Raw genomic sequence first — 19,575 nt, 5'->3', positions numbered from 1 at the left:
AATTCCAAAGTGCTAGAAACTATCCGAGAGCCGTCCCTCCAAAATCAATACACAGATTCCCGCCCAACCATTGAATCCACTCCTGATTTTATATGATCCGGCATCTACGTTATCATGTAATGTGATGTGTTCACTGAAAGTGAAAGTAAGGTGGAAGAGTTAGCTCCAAAAAGGGGAGAACTTCAATGTGGAAGTGGTTTGGTTACAAAAGATCAGATGTACAACAAACCACAGTAATATGTAAGAAGTGCAAGACTGTAACAACAAAACGGGACATCACAAACAAATTATCTCACGCAGAAGAGCCCAGCTGAGGACGTGGAGAGCAGACAAACTACATGGACATCGCCATGTCTTTGGCAATATGTACTCCATATTTTGTCATATTGTCAAGAATATCACTATCACAGAAATATCCATAAATATTGTGACATTACTTTCGGGCCATATTGCCCACCCTTACTATAAAAACATCATTTTTTATTCTCTGATGCGAGATCGCTGAGAGCCAACAACACATGTCAGGGCAGGAATTACACGATTCCTTTTGAAGCACTGATAGACACACAAACACGACCAGACGACAAGCTAATGAGATTCTTCCTCAGCAGCAGACACACTGGCATGGAATTCATTTACTAAATGCACTTGAATAAACAGGCTTGAATGACAACATGGTCCAGCTTTTGGAACATGGACAAAAAATAACCTCTTTAAGGAAATGTATGTAACCACAGAAGGTTAATATTGTAAGTGACAGTCATCTGCACCTTTTAAACATTTGATCCTTATTTCCCCATGTTCACTGTCTCAAAATCTCACCTATGTATCGTGAATGATGAAAGCTTACACAATTCAGGCTCACTCAGTAAAGTCAACATATTCAGGTAGCTCTGGGTAAACAGAGTAGTTGTTGAATATAGGATGCCTGAACAATATGAAAGATAAGAAATAAGAGATATCATATAACAGATGGATGGATGGAGCATTTCGTGTGCCAGCTGCAGAGCTGTAGGGATTCACCCCTCCATCACTGACCTTCCCCCTGATGATGTCATCAATTAAAGAGACATGAAACTAAAACAGTCATCAATCCTCTTTTTCCTTACTCTGCTCAGCCTCACAAAGGGGGATCAGTCCAACCATGGGTGGGTGCAAATATTCGCATGCACCCAACCCCTTCAGACATGCAATCCACACGCGAGCGCTGGGTAAAATGGCAATGTAGCGTGAGCGGAAACACAGCAGAGTCATACGGTGCTGTGAGTGTGTATGCGTGTGTGTGGATGCGATTCAGAGTACACCATACAAAGAGAATTTATACAAGTGAGCCAGCTGGGCACATAAGCCCTCCTGCACAATAAATCCAAATAATCCTTTACGATGGGAAGCGGGAAAAGGGGGGTTGGGGGGGCACTCAGATATATGCACACGCACGCACACACACACTCACAAAGGTACACACGGTTCAATTAGCCTCGCCATTGTGCCTCTATGGTAGACATTCAGTGGCTGTGCCCTTTGAGAATAACATGCAAGTCACTGGAATGTATGCACTCAAAATAGCAGGGCAGCTTATGACATCTGAATATCCTAACCACACACGCTCGCCAGCGCTGTAGGACAAGGGCATAAAGGGAGATTACCCCGAATTACTGCAAAAATGGGACAGCATAAGAATAATAATAATAAAAATCATCTTACCTTCCATCATGGTTGCAGATTTGCATTCCTCTATCTCCAAGGAGCCTGAAATGAAAGCAGGAGGTGTGGGGAGGGGGAGAAGAGAAGAAGCCCCCGGTTACCACAGAGATACAGTAGAATTGATGGGCAGCAGAGCAGCCGTGTGCATGTGGCTAACGCCCTGGCTAACTGTGAGCCTCCGACACCCCCAGACGTCGCCTGTCAACTAGCCCTGAAGGGAGAGGGGGGAGAGAGAGAGACAGAGAGAGAGAGAGACAGAGAGAGAGAGGAGGGGTAGGGGCCTGGCCGGGCTAGCTGCCGATCAGAACTGGGGCTTAAGCCATGGAGGAGGATGCTGCTGCTGCTGCTGCTGCTGCTGCTACTACTACTGCTGCTGCTGCTGCTGCTGCTACTGCGGCTCTAACCTACACATTCAGTCGAGGATGCTGAGAGGTGGGGGCAAAGCTAACTGGAGGAAAAAAAATAAATAAAAGAGGCAGGGCAGAGAGAGGGAGGGAGGGAGGCGGAGAGACTGAGAGGGAGGGAGGGAGGGTTATGTGTGTGTATGTGTGTTTGGTGGGGGGGGGTGGTAGTGTCGAGGAGGGGCGGAGGCAGTTTGCTGAGGTCAGAGATGGCCTCAGCCAATCCCAGCCGAGTTTTGTGGAGTCACATGGCTTATAGCTTGAATCTCCTGACACTGTGGCCCAAGAGAATGCTATGTTAGTAACCTCTCTTGCTTGACCAATAATGGTGCACATACACTAAACACACACACATGTTTACATGTCCAAACAAGAGAAACAGGAAAAAGTCACAAGGCATGTAAGTTCAGGCACACTAATACGCTAAATACACACAGACACAAACACACAGGCACCCCTCCCCTACACCCTACCTTATGTCAGTGCAGTATGCCGAGCCTGCCCAGAGGTGAATGACATTAATTATTTGCTCGCGGAGAGAGTATCATGCAGGTGTGAGCCAAGTGACAACCCATGTTGAGGACACACACACAAACACACACACACAAACACACATACGCAGACTCTAACACAGCACTGCACAAAATATTTGTCCTGCACCCTCCTGCACAGTGACTATTCCTGTAGTAGCTGCTTGTGTGTCCCTGCCTGTGGTGTCCCGCCCCCCTTGGAATAAGGTGTGGTTTCACTCTGCCCTCTCTCTCTCTCTCTCTCTCTCTCTCTCTCTCTCTCCCTCACTCCCTCCCTCCCTCCCTCTCTTTGCCTGCCTGTTTCACTCTGCTGTCTTTTTCTGTCTCTGTGCTTTCCCACTGCACCGCGACGATGTTCGATAAGCGTGACGTTATGGCAACGCAGGCTACAGCTGCAACCAACGAGCAGGAAGGGCCGATGACAGAGCAGCCCCAGAGAGGGGCGTGTGCTTGTGTCTGGGTCTGTGTGTGTTTGCTGATTAATTATCTATGAGGGGGTGGGGAGAAAGAGAGGGAGAGAGGAGGGGTGGATGTTTATGTGGACAAACTAAAAAGCAGAGGAGACTGACAATTAGGCAAACCTGCAAAACAACAACAACAACAACAAGAACAGCAAAATGATACAACTTAAAATGTGGGAATGAACCAGGAATGGATGCAGCAAGCACTTTGAGTCCACTGCCATTAGTGTTAGTACCAGGGTTACTACTTTTATTGTTAGCTGTAGTAATAGAAGAGGCTCTCATAGTCACAGTAGTATTCTATTCATGATGACTTATTAAAGCATTTCTATGGAAGCCCAGCGGGTGTGCAGTCATAAATCTACTAATAGTTGGCACCACTCTCTAGCCTTGACCTTATGTATGTACCTATTTAACTATGTATGTAGTGAGCAATGTCTTCAGAAAATGCGTGTGAACAAAATACTCATGCTTAGGTGCAGGCAGAGTGTGTGGTGCACAGGTGTTCACATAGATGACTTTGTATATATACATATGGATGTATGCTGTGTATACTGTATGTTTATGAGAGAACCGACAATCAGTGGCAACTAATTTCTCCCACATGGACAAATAAGCATCTATTTTTTCATTTATCTCTAAGTCCTTAGTCATGCATTAACAAGAGCCAGCCGTGTGCCAGTCCATGCCCAATGAATCCTCCCAAGTCATGCTTAAGCCCATGTGATGGTGGCTCCCTCCCTCCAGATCTCTCCGTGTCTCTCACTTCCCACTTCTTCCTTTTTCATTTCCTGATTTCTCCCTTCTCCCTGTTTTCATCTCGTTACTTTTGTCAAGCTGCCTCTATTTGTCTCATCCTGTCACTTGCCTCCTGCCTCTTTTCATTTGTCCATCTTTCCTGTCCAGCTCCTCCGTCTTAACACCCAGCAGATGCTCTTGAAGAGGAGGTGCCCACCCCTGCCCCCCACCCCCAGCTTTAACTCCCTTCCCCCTCATCCATCCTTCTTCCCCCAACTCCAAAGCTGTATTTAGTGACTACCCTGCCCCCTCCCCTTCTCTTGTCTTCCTACCTACCTCATCTTTTCTGTTCTCTCTTCATCTCTATTCCTCATCACTTTCTCTTTCCCTCTCCCATTTTGTTCTACATTACTCCTCTTGTCTCCTGCTAATTCCCTTGACTGCAAAACAAACAGCATCTTCACCTGTACTGCCATCTAGTGTTCACTGAGAATCATGGCAGATACCTATGTGTCGGTGTTTAGACCTCACTGATAATGAGGTGCAAATATTATGGATATTTGCTCAGTGTGGTGTAATACCATCCATAAACTGTACTGGGCAAATCACATGGCTGATATTTGGTTATTTACTTCTACAAATAAAGAGGTAGGTGTAGTGGTAATGCAGCTGCAAATGCTGCAATGCCAGCTATTGGAGGAATGTAGAATAAGGGAGGAGGAAGGGAGGGGGATTTGCTAAATAAAGCCTAATGCCCTATAAGCTCTGTTTTGGATCTGCAGGAGTAGAGCAGCCTTGAAAAAGACACACAACTAACCATTATGCAATTTACTATGGAGAGGAATCACAGCCTGCCAATCACTGTGGATAACTAGGCATGTTCTGCGTAACATAATTTCCATAGGTTCCATTTATGGCCGCCTTGATAGGCACTTTTTTCAACTTTCAAACTGTATATATCCCACTCAGATGCATGCCCATGTTGTTCAAATTGCAAAAATACAATCATATTGAAAAACATATGTGAAAGCATATTAACATATTCAGTATAAAATGAAGTTTCAGGAAAAAAAATGTCATTTTCTGATAGCATGCTCTTTCTAACTGTATGTAAAGTGTTTGGTTCAAGAGTTATTGTTTTGGAAATAGTTAACTTTTCAACCATCGCAGCTGCCAATGTTGCCTGAGACGTTCTGCCCTGAGGCTACGAAGCGCTGGAGGGGCGTCTGAGGAGACGAGTCACAGTGAGAGGGACTGGGGCCTTAGCGAGGCTCATGCCATGGAGAGCAGGCCCTACGAGGCATGAGGCTTCGCACGGCATCGGACTCTTTCTGTTGCCCTTCAAACTTGTGGGTTTGGTGGGAGGGTCTTGGGAGAGTGATACGAGGCAGCGGAGAGAGAGGCAGAAGATTTTGCATTGTATATGTTCAATAAATTCTTACCTACTACAAATAGACCCAAAATGGAAAATAAGTTTAATATGCCTCAGCATGTCACTTTGTAACTTTAATTCTGATCTACAGCACTTTTAATAGCACCAATAACAGCTGTTGTTAATGGTGTTTTGCATGTCACGTGACATATATGTATGTCACGTGACACTATTGGAAACAGAAGCTCAAAAACGACAAATCAAGGACAATATATCCCTCTATTGTCACTTTCTAATGTCACTGTAAGAGATAAATCAAATCGTCCTCTGCAAAGATCTAAATGCATTACATTGTAGGCCAGAGGATTTAAGATGTAGTCTCAATGACACACTCACATGCTGTTTTTAATTTCAATCAGTTTTGGTATCAAATCTATCTGAACTGAGATTTGAAGGGAAATGGGAAAAAAAAGGACAATGCATGGAGAGTCTACGACATTCAGAAAGGGTAGATTGAGCATGAAGCCTTTGGGAAATGAATGGAGTGTGTTTAAATGCCATGGGAATATCTAATGCTTCCTACTTCTGTCTGTCTCTCTTCTATTTCTAAATGACAGTGCCAGAGTGTTCCCTGATGCACCTTCTCAGAGGACACACTGTATGGTCAACACGCAAATTCGCAGTGTACATACAACTGCATTTAAGCACACAAATGCCCATATCACAATATCAGTAAGTTCAACAAAAAAGTGAAGGTAAACGGCAACAAGAATAACATACAGCCACAAGCAAACAGACTACAAGATTACTACTACTGTAAAATACTGAAAGCTCACAAAAAGATATACACTACCCTTTTCACCACAGGCATCAGATAATCTACAGTAAACCCCAAGAGACTATAAAGACGTAAAACAAGAAGAAAGAGAAGAAAAGTGACCTATATGCCTTATTTTCAGGTACACCGACAATCCACATCCTCACTGCTGAGAAGGTGTTGTACTGAACTGATAGGTCAAGAAAAGGATATTACCTATTGTACCTGCAACGATCCGAAACCAGCCTGTACACAGCTCCTCAGCCATTGGCAGCTCTCTCCATGGACCCCCGTGTGCTCACCCCAGCCGGAAAGAGGGGTGAGAAGGGAGAGGACAAACGGACGACTAAGATTTTCAGCTGGAAAAGAGAAGAAGGAGACAAGAATGAGGAGTAACCAAGGACTCTGGCAGACTGAGCTGCTCTGAGGCTGTGCAGGATGATGCCGATACTAGCGTACAATTTAACAACTGCAAGTGTGCGGGCGAATGCATACACACAGGAACACAACCTGTGGGTTGAATAGTAATGTGGAACAGTGGGCTATGACTCCAGGCAAGCCGGGCAGTGAAGGTCAACATGTCCTTTACTGCAGTACAAGCAGACACACGCACCGACACATACACTTGCTCTTGCACCCATACCTACACACCCACAGTTACAAGTTCTCCCTGTTCATGTACAAATTCTGCAATATACTGACATAAGGCAAATATTTGAGTCTATATGCATGTTGCAGATTGTTACCTCTACCACATTTTTGCTATGGTTTTGTTTCAAACATCCCAAACTTCGAGCAGTCTGAAAGTGCATCTCGATGATGGGTCTTACACTAGACATAAAGAAAAATTCATAAGTCAAACTTTTTCTTTTTATTCTTTGCTCTGATCAAGTTTGCTATCCTCAATCTAAAAAGCATCTGGGTTAATATTTGTATATTAGAGCAAAACAATCTAAAAATATGTTTGATTATTATTATTTTATTTTATTTTTTAATGTAAGGTAGTGCACTTATAATTTGACAGCTAAGAATTACATTTGTCATTGCCAATTACATGTGAAGTGAACCAAAAATTTTATTTCAGGTCCCCCAAAATGACATGCTGCTGCCGCCATCTGCTGGTCACTTTAACACAGTGCCCTTTTTCCTGCCATAATTATGCTGTACCTCTCCAACCCCTCCATCTCCGATCCACTTCTACAGCTGCAGTCAGTTTCTTTTTCCATAATAGTACAGGGACAGTAAAACATGAAGTTTGCAACAGGCATCCCAAAGACATACTAGTGGTCACTAAGCACTGTAAAAAGAGGAGCTAAAAACCATTATCTATTTTTGACTCCCCAGAATCCAGATACAGCACCAACAGAATCACATTCAGACTGGGGCACTGCAAAACTAGTGCCTGTGTTAGGTATGAAAGTCTCTGGTGGTAATGGTGGGCTAAAAAAATTTAGCGTGAACCTATAAGCTTGATACCTGCAGTGACACACTGTTACACGTTCTCCGCTCCTTATCTCAGTAAAACACCCTCTCCTGAGAGCAGAGGAGTCCCCTTGGCATTTAGACAGACAGCACTTACTATTCAGAAATAGATTATGTGCAAGGATGCTCCTGTTTCTGCCATATTTCATGTACCTCCCTGATGGTGGAAAGTGAGACTATTTATTTCAAAAGCAGAAGATGCCAAATAAACTGCATTTACCTCTCTTGTTCCCTCTCTCCAACCCTGTAACTTGCATCTATCTCTATTTACCCCCCACTCACATACATACACCCTATACCTCCCTTTGACCTACTTTCTCTCCACCTTTGCTTATGCCTTTCGCCTGTGGGGTGCAGTGTTGCTCTAATTTGGCCTTTTTTCAGTGACGACTCTGGATCTGTTTGTTGGTCCCAAAATGCTTTCATCAACGGCCAAAAACCACAAGACAATTTCAAATGGGTCATCACTCTGCGGGAAAGAGAAAGCTGCATTTACCTGCCGTGATCATCTGGCGACTGAAGAACCACTGGGGGTAGAGGATAAGGTATGGCGATGCCATCTAAGGTCCCTGAATTGCTATCATTTATCAAATGTGTTCTAGTTCCATCCGTAACTTCCCCATAAAACAAAAATAGCAATCTTGCACTAATTATGCTTTTCCCTTTGCACCAGACACAGCTAGGGATGACCCATTTGATTGATTGGACAAGTAAATCAATGACACCTGATTATTTACATTTTTTTTAATGCTGCTCTTCTCCGTTTCATATGATGGTAAATGGTGACTAACTTCTGGTTTTCTGGCTGATGGTCAGACAAAAAAAGCAAAATGTATCCATCAAGTTGGGTTCTGAGAACACAGCATGGACATTTGTATTTATTGACAGTTTAAATACGATACAACTAATCATTAAAATAAATCAAACAGTAGTGTGAAAAGATTGGCATTGATCGCTGATCTTTGGCAATGAATGATTGAACCAATTTCAAAAACTTTTCGTTTCCCATTGGCTTCTCATAACATGAGCTCCAGATGCTTCCTCCAGGCTCATCTGGCCTGGCTAAAGCTTTGCTGTTGTTGTGATTTGAGCTTTTCTGGGCGGCAATTTGCCAAATGGCTCATGTTTGATGTGTTCCTGTGGTGTAGCTGTTTTGTGTTTGTCAGTTTCCTATTCGCCATTGTCAGTTCCTGAAACTGCCACATATCAGCTCTAAATGTAGATGGAGCATCTTCAGTTCCTTTTTTTGTTATCGTTTACCTGTAATTTTCTCATTTTAATTTTAGCAGTGCTTGACTAGCATGCAAAGTATGAGGGGAGTCTGTCTCCTTGACTACTATAACTGCGCCCTCTGCTGTTCAAACAAAAACAATACAATTTTCGACAAGGACAGGTATTAAATAACCATGTAACATCATGGTAGAAGGCGCCACAGTCACACCATGAAATCGAGCCATACTTCTATCACGATATCATGAGATTCAAAATATTGTTACATCCCTACACATAAGGAAGCAAAACGTTTTACTTTAAAAGGTACTGAAATTTGTAATAAAAAAGAAGGGGGGGGGACCAATTCAGCGAGGTACTATCTTCTGCCACGCTTACTGAGGTGAGCAGGATGATGACACTAATTCAGCGCTACAGGAGCAGGACACTGAGGAGCAGGGAAAGCCCAGTGGCACATGACCACGCAATGAGATGAACCAAGCCAACAGGAAGAGAGAAGGGCGACTTTTCTCCCACGATCAAATCATCAGGGTCACTCACAGCTGAGTAACACTGACACACCAGTGAGCAGTAATGTATTCATTCATGCTCTGCTTTCACTGTACACTATATATTTCCACAGTAAATATTTTTTGTTTTTCTTTGAATCTTGTCCTCTGTGAACTAAAGGAACCCTCACATGTGACACCTTTGCCACTAATTAACTAACAGGAATGCTCTGAGCGTGACGTATGTCACCACAGAGCAAGTGTTTTACAGATATGATGCCTCTCCGTTAACATCATCTCTATTCTGGGACTTCCCTGGGCTCATGTTGCAGCCGTCACGTCTCATGTCCCAAGGCCTTGTGCCATTTCCTGCACATTGTCAGAGCAGCATCCCCGCAAACCTCCACCCTGCTCCATCTCTGGCCAGCCCCAAAGTGCCCTGATGAGGGATGGTGATTAGGCACCAGTCATTAAATGTACGCAGACAAATACCCACTCACCAATTAGGCAGCAGTGAGTGCAGTCAAACCAAAACAACTCACTCCACTCAGCAGTAGGGGAAGGCATGTAGGGCGATAAGGCGTGGTGATGGCTGGGTGCCAAGTTGAGTGCCTACGTGCCATACAGCCACTCGTGATGCTCTCTGTCTGTTAGTACTGCCAAACTGTTCTGTGTCATTACCCCACTAGCTGCCCTGCCCAGGGTGTCAAGCACACATGTACACAAACACACACACTACATCAAGAGGCAAGGTTTTCTGTGTAATTAGCACCCACTTCCTCATTACTTAATGATGCTGAGGAGGACTGCCACCTCCTTGGTGAATTTGGTCTATTTAGTCTGATGCCACTGGGGGTATTTTGATTCATGACTTCAAGTACTTAAAGCAAGAGTTACCTTAGAAGGAACTTCATGACACTGTTGTCGGGGACAAACAATGCTGATGCGTTTTATTTTGGTGCCAGGCCAGACAATCAATCAGACAGTGGTTGGTGAATTAACTAGTTAGCAAGCGTTACAGATAATGTAATTGGTCACAATGAAGGACATTGACTCAGGCTTTGTACCAACCAGTTAGAAAGGGTCAGTTCAGTCCGAAATGACAATCAACTTGCAGAGACTTGACACTTGAAAGTATAGTATGACTATATTTCCCACTTCCCCCTGCACTTCAGCATCAGTTTAACAACAAATACTGTCAGTCTGAACTATTCTCTGACCCCAAACCCCATTCAGAGTCAACCCCCTGTTATAGGACCCCTCTGAAATCCAGTCCTCCCCTCCAGCCTCAGAAGTTGGGATGGAAAAGATGAGCTCACCCCTCTGATACTGGGCCGGTCTGGTCTGTGGTCTCCCTAATGGTCTCCAGGATGTCAACACCAGTTCAATAAGTCCCTCTTACTCACACCAATTACCATTTGCACACAGGGCCCAAGCCTAAATAAACAGAGCCCAAACTTGCTATACAATCAGCTTATATCTATAAACAGTGGAGAAGTTTAAATTAGACCACTCCCAAGAGTACCGGTCTTTGCTTGGACAGCCAGGCTGACAGAATGGAGCCAGATGAAGTCACTGCAGGGAGTTTCAAACGAGTATTTTAAAGACAACAAAAATAGCACAGGGATGAGTTCTATACTCTCTAATCGCTTCTTTGGATGAATCAAACAGATCGTCAAGTTCAATACCTTTTAACTTAATCTAAATTTGATTTGGAAGGTTTGGTTCTGTTTAACTAGCAAATGACCCCCGTAAGCTAAAGCAAAATGAGTCAGTGCCTAAAGTGAAGGTGAAAACAGAAAATCAAAGATCTCATAGAAAACACTCATAGAAAACCCTGTAGGTGAAATAACTAAATAAATAAATACACGAAAAAGAGAGAAACACTTGCCTACACTTGCTTACTGGCTCAATTGGGTTTGGCTGGACACCCACGAGAAAGTTGCTGATATAGGTTACTGTGTGTGTGTGTGTGTGTGCTGTGACGTGCTGTTAGGAGCCCAGATCCTCCCTATGACGCATTTAAAACTGAACCCATAATTCATGAGCCATCTTAAAATAGGAGTGTAGCTTTTTGAGATCTGCTCTATCTGACAGTGTGGCAGAGCAGCGAGAACAATGATCCTGCCTCTGATGTAATGTAGTAGGTCATGAGACAGACTCAAAGTCATGATGTATGAGGTATGTGCTATATTTTTGTGAGTAAGGTTCACAAAATGATCATGGTGGTTTTCCTGCTCCCCCGTCTTTAGAGGACTTTTAACTAAATGTAGGCCGTGAACCCAACCAGGACCAAGAACAGTCCATGGATTCATCACACTTCCTGAGTGAGGAGAGTATGCATCAGTATGTGCAAGTGTGTTTTTACATGTGTGTGTAATGGGTAGGAGTGGGTGGGTATTCATGGAAGTATACAGCAATTCCTTTAACATATTACAGCTCCTTTTATACTGTAATTTCATTGACTGTGTAACACTGAGTGCATCACTAAGACTGGGAACAAGGAATTGGCAACTGTCAGGTGAGTCATGTTAGTAATCATAGGATTGGGCCCAAGTTAGTACATGGTCTTAAGATGGCCTTAAAACTTTAATAATTGATACCTCTGAGTTCTGCTCAATCAGGTCTGCAACTAATCATTATTTGATATTTTCTATACACAACATGCCATTGTGGCCTGTGTTAGTATTGAGGTGTACAATGAGGACACACACCCACACACACACCTACCTCAATGTGAAAAGGTCTAATTCTGATATCAGTTGATTCAGGAATTTGTAGTGCTGGGATGTTCTCAGTCAGCTACTGTTTCACAGCAAAGTCCGTTTGTGATCTGCAACACAAAAGCACATTTAACCTGATTAGACTACACACCAGGAACTTGCATTAACATCAACGTCACTGCTCATAAACACTGACTGACTGACCAGATAACTGACAGGCTGGCTACTTGAGCAAGGTGACTTGTTAAAAACAATTAATGTATTTAAGAAACTGAAATGTGCAGATGAATTATGACCCAACTGTTGACTTGTTGGGACAAATGGTTTGTGTGTTCCCGAGCATGCAGGTCATGCTTCTCCACAGTTTCACATGAACTTGGCTTCCCCCATGAACAATCCACGGCAAAAGTGAATGACTGACTCCTTCAACAACACGTTCTGTATTTAACTATGCAAGTCAGCTGAGGTTACAGTCTAATTTCTATATTTGTTTCTATTAGCTCAGATATTCAGGATAGATTCACGGTGCAGAGAGATGATGAAAAAAAGACTATCACATTCAATGTCTTGTTGAAAGTCACTGAAAAACAGTGACTTTGTTCATGGGGGTGTTGCCCATTTACTTTACTAGCATACTCATTTTGCAGTGATGTTTCCTTTGCTATTAAATATTTTTTTGTGGAGCAAAGATTGAGTGTCACTTGGAGTAACTAAAAATTCACATTGCACTGTGTAAGTCCTTTATTTATTTAAACCTTTCTGACTTGTAAAACTTCAACAGGTCTGAACAGGTCTGTGCTTGCTACATGTCTGTCTTTCACCACACTTGCACAGCATAACATATTTTACAGTGTTCTTAGAAAGAAATGTTCAATGTATTGCAAAAATTTAAAGGTAAATGTAGAATACTTAATCTATATTGCATCCAAATGCTCTTGGCAGCTGTGGCTGTGCTACTTGATTTCAAACTATTTTTAATATTTTTTTCCTCAAATGTGTGAGCTGTGCCACAGCGTAACACAAGGACAGTACTGTCTTCATGGGCAGAGCCCAGAATTCATTGCCTGATAATGCTGCTTTTGAGGGTTTTCACAGCTCAACACAGGAAATAGAGCTCAGAAACTTTCCCAGGCTGAATTCCCAGGAAAAGTCCACCTAAAACTGAAACCTCATTCCACACTCATCTCTCTCAAGCTTGGCAATGCCTTCTGTCCCCCACAGCTTTTCCCACATATCGTGAACCTCTACTTGAACTCACTCTGCTTCAACACTCACACTTGCAGCAGGCCTCTGGGATATTCTAGCTATCCCAACATGATAGCCCCAAGGCCAGAGCCACTTCTAATATGTGCACTAGGCATTGAAAGACAACTGTGAAATGTCTTCTGCCACTGTCTTAAAGGATAGGTCCACATTTTTTAAAAGGCTGTCTTAAAATAGTGGTTAGGGATGAAGTGGTTAGTAAAGCACTTGAACTTTGGAAGATATCCACTTAATTTGTCTAACTCAAATTAACATCACATAAACTGTGGAATGTATTTTTGTACAGAAAGAGGACTTCAGATTTTGTCCACCATCACTTGCAGTGAAAGTGGATGTGCTGAAAATGTAGTATTCAGACTGCGGTCCACGCCAGGACCACCACTGATACAGGATGGAAGTGTCCGAAAGGAAGGCAGACCCAGAACTCAGGTGTAGCTCCATGTGAAACATCACATGCAACAACGCCTGCTCAGTTTAACAACCAAAACAGTCTGATTGGACACAAATATCATCACATGCTGAAGTCGTACATGTGGACTCCAGCACCAACACCACAGCTCTTACAAAACATACCTAATTAATCAAGATGATCGTTAATGTCCCAAACAAACGCTAATTATTTTTCAGCTGTGCCAAACCTCATGATGCAGTGAGCTTGGCCAATCGACCTGAATGAATTGACTGGAGTACACGGATGCCAAAACATAATTACTCAGTTGATTCGGATGACAAAAGCTGATCAGTCTTGTGTCCCCTTCTCGTCTCTCTGCTCCCCTCTCCAGCGCTTTCATGTGCTGGATTGCAACATTGTGTAATAAACTTTAACTAGCTGATAGATTGCATCTGTTGTGTTCAGAATATTGTCAGTACCATGACTTTCAGGCCCTAGGTGACTAAAATCAGGACCATGCTGTGTCAAGACTACAGTGGGATGTATGCCCAAAAGCACTCCCTGAACTTCCATAATCACCCTGAAGACTGATTAGAAACCAGTGCTGTACATCCATCAATCCATGATTGGAACTTGTGTTCACATTGTACGCAGCATCCATAACAAGTCACTCTCAGTCTTTCAACCTGATATAGATCTCAGCAGCATGTGCTATTGTACGAATTGTAAAAAACCAACAGAATCATCTTCGGAGTCTTCCTGGTTTTGCATGAATGTGATTACTTTTCCTGAAAATGGCAAGTCCAAAATGATCAAGAGATCGATTACAAACACTTATCTTCGACTACAGTTGTAATATGTCAAAATCTATAGTTGGATAACAGTATTTCAACATTTCATCATTATCCTAAAATGACGACGGCAGGGCACTGTATGTCAAAAAGTGGTGGGATAACATATCAGGAAACTGTATCAGCATGCATACACCACCTCTTTCCATTCCATTACTCAGACACATGTGATACGGGTTGATCCCAGTTTCCAAACTGGCTTCCTGTTTCATTTCTAGGATGTAGGCTGTTCTGCACAGGAAAGTTCATCATTTACTGTAAATACATTTCTCACAAATCATGTTATTTACTATCATGGATTTCTAGCTATGATGTCATTTACCACACACAAGACTGGATCCACTTTCAATTTCAATATTCACATGTGCTCAAATGATTACAGCTGGCAAACAGAAAATTACCCCAGGTTCTCACCCTACAATGAGCTATCCCATTAAATATTTTCCGTGTTCCTCCAGGCTTGTTAATGCTCACTTCTGACGTGCCGAGTGTGTTATGTTAAGCTAGATGCTTTAAGTAGTTTTAGACTTTTTGTTCATGGTGGCAGTGCCAAATTGTTTCCTACAACTGCACAGCATCCTACCACCTTTAGCTAGCTAGTAAGTTACATGGTTAGCCACAGTGGCCTACTACTGTATTTATATCTGGTAAGATTTTGAACAGGATAATGTTAGCTAGCTAGACACATGAATTTTTCCTTTCATAAACTTGGGGGAAAGCATTTCAAAGCAGCTGAATGTAATATAGCAAAATGGTCCACTATGTTAAAATTAATTTAATTTAGGCACTATACTATGCTAGTTTAGGTCTCTCGTGTAGCTAGCGTTAACCATCCATTTGACAAGTTAGCTGCTGGTTTAAACTACTGTGCTGATGTTTCCATTTTCAATCTGTTAGCCTCTGTTTTTTTTTTTTCAGAACCACTTGATTCGTCAAAGTATCATCTGTTCTGGTGACAACAAAACATATCCTGACTCCTGCAAAACTGGTAGAAAACGTCAACTTGCGAATTGCGACTGTTCTGCTCAGCCAATGAAAGATGGTCGGCGGAAGTGACATACCTGTCCTCCTATCTCCTTGCTTGACAAGTATGAAGCAAAAACACAATTTGTATAACCAGGTCAATGTATGTTGGTTTTTTTTTGTTTTTTGTTTTTTTAAATCATTAATTAATTTAGGCTCTATTTTATTTTTAATATATTTTTATCCATCTGCAACAAAATGAGCAAAGACGCGTGTCACTTCCGGTTAGCGTAACTGTTTGACCGTTGATAGTTTGAGTAAGAAAACTTCTTAAAAACCTTCTTTACAAACCTACTTTACTGTGGGGAATATGTTTGTTCCAGCTGAACACAAGTCTTTAGGAAAACTGACAATGTCTTCTTAAAAGCAGCAAATGATGTAAAATTACCCGTGGGGCTCCTGTTTAAGTTAATGTTTCATTTCAGAAAATATCAAATGTCAGACGTCAAAATAACAGATGTCTGTTCTCAAATGTCAAACGATGATTATGTAAGGGGCCCAATCTGCTGCTGGACAGTCAAGCTACAGATAGGACAACAGGCCACATTTCAGCATGTATACCCCAAAAGGACAGAAACCTATCAGCTCCGTTTCAACCATAATGTTACATACTGTTTTCCAGTCCTTTATTACATCATTTATTGACTCACACCTACGCTGAAGCAGAGATTTAAATGCCACGTGTTAACTGTAAAACGTGATTAACTAATTGGGCTGGTCCAGGCACCTTACCAGCCCCTCACCCAACCCCTTGGTTAATAATTAATCCAAAACAGTCCAGGAGAGTAATTTCCTCCTGCAAACCACAACATTTTGACGTGCAGCCCAATACTGTTGCGTAACACGAGCGTCCCTCCCTGTTTGATTTTTCCAAATGTTTGTACAGCCTCTGCCACCAAACTGGGCCCGAGAGCATGCAAACTGTACCTGATCCGCGTGATGGTCCTCTTCTTTTTCCAGCATGCGGAGGAAAGGCTGCTTGTTTAGAAAAGTAGTGTTTTTTGAATGGTCCGTACTCCGCTGCAGGTTACTGAGTAGCTCCGTACGCATGACCATGCACGTGCGAACCCTGGAGGCGATGGGTGTGTCTGTATGTGTGTGTGTGTGTGTGTGTGTTTGTGTGTGTGTGTGTGTGTGTGTGTGTGTGTGCGCGCGCGCGCGCGCGCGCGCAGGGACAGAAGGGTCTTGCTGGGCCTTATGGCAAATCTGCTCAGTATGTTTTTTCCAATAAACAAAACGGCCTTAGCACCCCATTAATTATATTTAATTATTTTGTTCATTTAATCAATTAGTGTGCATTACTGTGTGCATCTTATGAATATGAGATCTAACCATCATCTATAACATCAACCAGATTATTATTACTGTCATCTTATTGTCAGCTCTATATGATATATGTGAATCGGGTATATACAGTACACCACTAACACACCAACATACACAACCACTACTATGTAAAACTGGGCCCCTGGACTGCAGTGGTAGTATATTTATGTGTATTTCTATATTCAGTTGTATTCCATGTTTGCAGTTATGATCTTCAGCAGCATGAATCTGCCCGTGTGTGTCAGAGTTTATCCGTGTCGGTACCTGCTGTACAAGACGTTTTCTGCATGTAACTGCGGAGATGTTATCCCACCGAGAAATGTCTGGAGACTGTGTCTCAGTATTCAACTCTCCCACAGTTGCCATGGTAACCTGATGACAGAGAGGACTTGGTCGTGATAGGATGCGAGAGGAAAAACCCTGTCCAAATTCCAATTCACTGCGTCTCCTCTCTGGCTGGCAGTCTCTCTCTGTCATGCTGTTATGCTATCCTCACTCTGCATGTGCGTACTCACTCACTTACACACACTTACATACACATGTGAACACACACACACACACACTAATCAATTTGTTAGGAAGAGCTTTGTGTCTCTACCAGGGGTAGCTTAATTGCAGTAAGGTAACACAGTACTCTCACCTAGAAAAACAGGTTCATTCTAGTTAAACTAGGTAAAAAGAATAAAATGGCAAGATCATTATTATAATTACCCACATCAACAGTACGGTCCGCACTGAAATGTACTTTTACTTCAGTTATGGGAGTTCTCTTTATTTCACTCACAACTATGATGAGGCCACTGCTGGATACTTTAAACTCATCACTGCCTGTGCCCCAGAGCCTCCTATGAGGATTGACCCATGTGTTCAAAACACCGTCCAAGATGTCTTCAACCACAGCTTTTACCCAGGTTTATTACCTCTCTCCTCTCCTCTCCTCTCCTCTCCTCTCCTCTCCTCTCCTCTCTGAGGCCAGACCAGGCCACTGCACATGCTCAGTTCAAACTGTTGCGACAAATCAGACCTCCTGCACTAAAAATTGTGGCAGAGGAAAGGAGACAAGAACAATGCACACAGAAAAGAGGGATAGTGCAAAATAGCCTGCTTTTAAAGGAGAGGAGTCAGGTCCTGCTCTGTGGAAACACTCAACACAACAACTTCTGAGTTAATTCTCTCTCATTACAGTGTTTACAGTGAATATATGAGGCAAGGTTGTAACAGTTTTGAATTTTCAGTTTGTAATCGTATATACTCTATGTGTACGTGTAACATGAAGGGGCCACAACTGTCTTTCATTGTGCACCTTTGCGTTGCAAAATAACAGTAAATGAACCTGGTAGCTTATTGCTATAAAATAAAAACTCCTCTGTTTATTTTTGAAATTTGAAGATCTGCTGTAAGTTTACTGTTTATCTGGTACTTGTAACTCTGATACTTTGGAGTCATTGTTGTATATTATAGTTTGTCTCTATGTTGTATTTGTTGGTCCTTGTGCTCTGTACTCTGTGCAAGACTCCTGTTGCATGTTCTTCTGTCCTCGGAGAGGGATCACTCTTTTGTTGCACATTCTAATATCTCTGCATTTATTTTTCCAGGTGAAGTGTTTTTGATTTCATGTCTGGCTCCAAATGATCTAAGTTGAGTCAAAGTTGATTTGACAAACAGGAGCCTCCAGGGTAATGCTGTAGGTAACACACGGCTATTTTACATGACATCATACTTTTGAAAACCATTAGAGATACTATTTGCGATGGTAGTGTTGTCTAATGGTCAGAGAATGCATTCTGAAACAAGATGACCCAGGTTCAAGCCCTGGAGTTGACCTGTGTGTGCCTGCCATTAACTATAAATGGTCTGAAGTACAGAAGATTACTGGAAAGAATGGCATTACGAGAGAGCAGTGAGTGAAAGACACACAGACTCGCGTCAGCCAAAGAACTGTTCCCATGTGCTGCAGACCTCTATGATTTGGGAAGAGTGCGTGAGAGCAACAAATTATTTCTAAAGTTTAGAGTAATGTGACCAAAGGGCTCAGTGACACAGCTGTGGAAGAACCAGAGAAAAGGGAAACAGAGACAACTGTGAAATTGGTCACGCTACGGAAAAACACACATTCCTCATTGTAGCTTTCAGTTTGGAGCTTTATTTTCTCCCCCAGTTGAGATGATTACTCGCTGTTGTTTGTGTCAGTGATTCAAAGGAGGAGTTTTAATGGTGCTGTTCAGTGGATTGGTCCGGGGCACACAGATTACACCGCTGCTGTTCACTTCTCTAAGTGACGGGGTTCGTCAGTCCTTTATATTGAGGTCATGGAGGAGGAAAGGGGTGCTGATGTCACTTACATCTTTTACCATACTAACTAGCTTGTGACGATGAACAGCACAGTACAAGCTAAATAAGTTTTGTTTGTTTGTTTGCAGTCGACACCTTATATAAATGTATCACCAGAGTCTCCTGGACCATTGTTTTGTTCATGTCTTCCTGGGATTTGTTGCTTGTGCCTGTGGTCTGTATCTAAGCATTCAGCCCACTGAGAAAGTCTTATCATCATATCAGTCTTGGAGATCCCCTGTCTTTGCTCTGGCTGCTCCCAGAGGTTTTGCTAAACTGACGACTTCAGTGAACTGACAAACCTGTCTTGACACCATGTTGTTGTGTACAAACTGTAACTGTACTCAAGAATCTTCATAGTGACCACTCAAACTTTAGGAACCAACTCCATTTACTGTATAGCAGACTGTTTCCAGAAAGAGAGCATTTTGCTCTTAGGATCAA

General features: G+C 42.6%; 1 protein-coding gene across 4 annotated transcripts in view; it reads right to left on the bottom strand.

Annotated features, from left to right (window-relative positions):
* sgip1a (SH3GL interacting endocytic adaptor 1a) overlaps positions 1-16,544 on the bottom strand; it is a 71,287-nt gene extending 54,743 nt beyond the window's left edge. For 2 of the 4 annotated variants that reach the window (XM_076724462.1, XM_076724468.1), the window contains exons 1-4: positions 16,402-16,544; positions 11,954-12,056; positions 6,240-6,382; positions 1,705-1,749 (exon numbers count right to left, since the gene is read on the bottom strand). In XM_076724462.1, coding sequence (XP_076580577.1) covers positions 1,705-1,749; positions 6,240-6,291 — 97 coding nt within the window. In that variant the 5' untranslated portion in view covers positions 6,292-6,382; positions 11,954-12,056; positions 16,402-16,544. Of the gene's footprint in view, positions 1-1,704; positions 1,750-2,578; positions 2,779-6,239; positions 6,383-11,953; positions 12,057-16,401 lie in introns of those variants that run through there. The other 2 variants (XM_076724484.1, XM_076724476.1) reach the window with 2 other exon arrangements.
* Between the last annotated feature and the right edge of the window lie 3,031 nt (positions 16,545-19,575).

Source organism: Chaetodon auriga, chromosome 3 (genome assembly GCF_051107435.1).
Source record: "Chaetodon auriga isolate fChaAug3 chromosome 3, fChaAug3.hap1, whole genome shotgun sequence".
Lineage (NCBI taxonomy): Eukaryota > Metazoa > Chordata > Actinopteri > Chaetodontiformes > Chaetodontidae > Chaetodon > Chaetodon auriga.
Note: the sequence above shows the minus strand (reverse complement) of the source record. Positions and strands in the feature narration are given on the sequence as shown.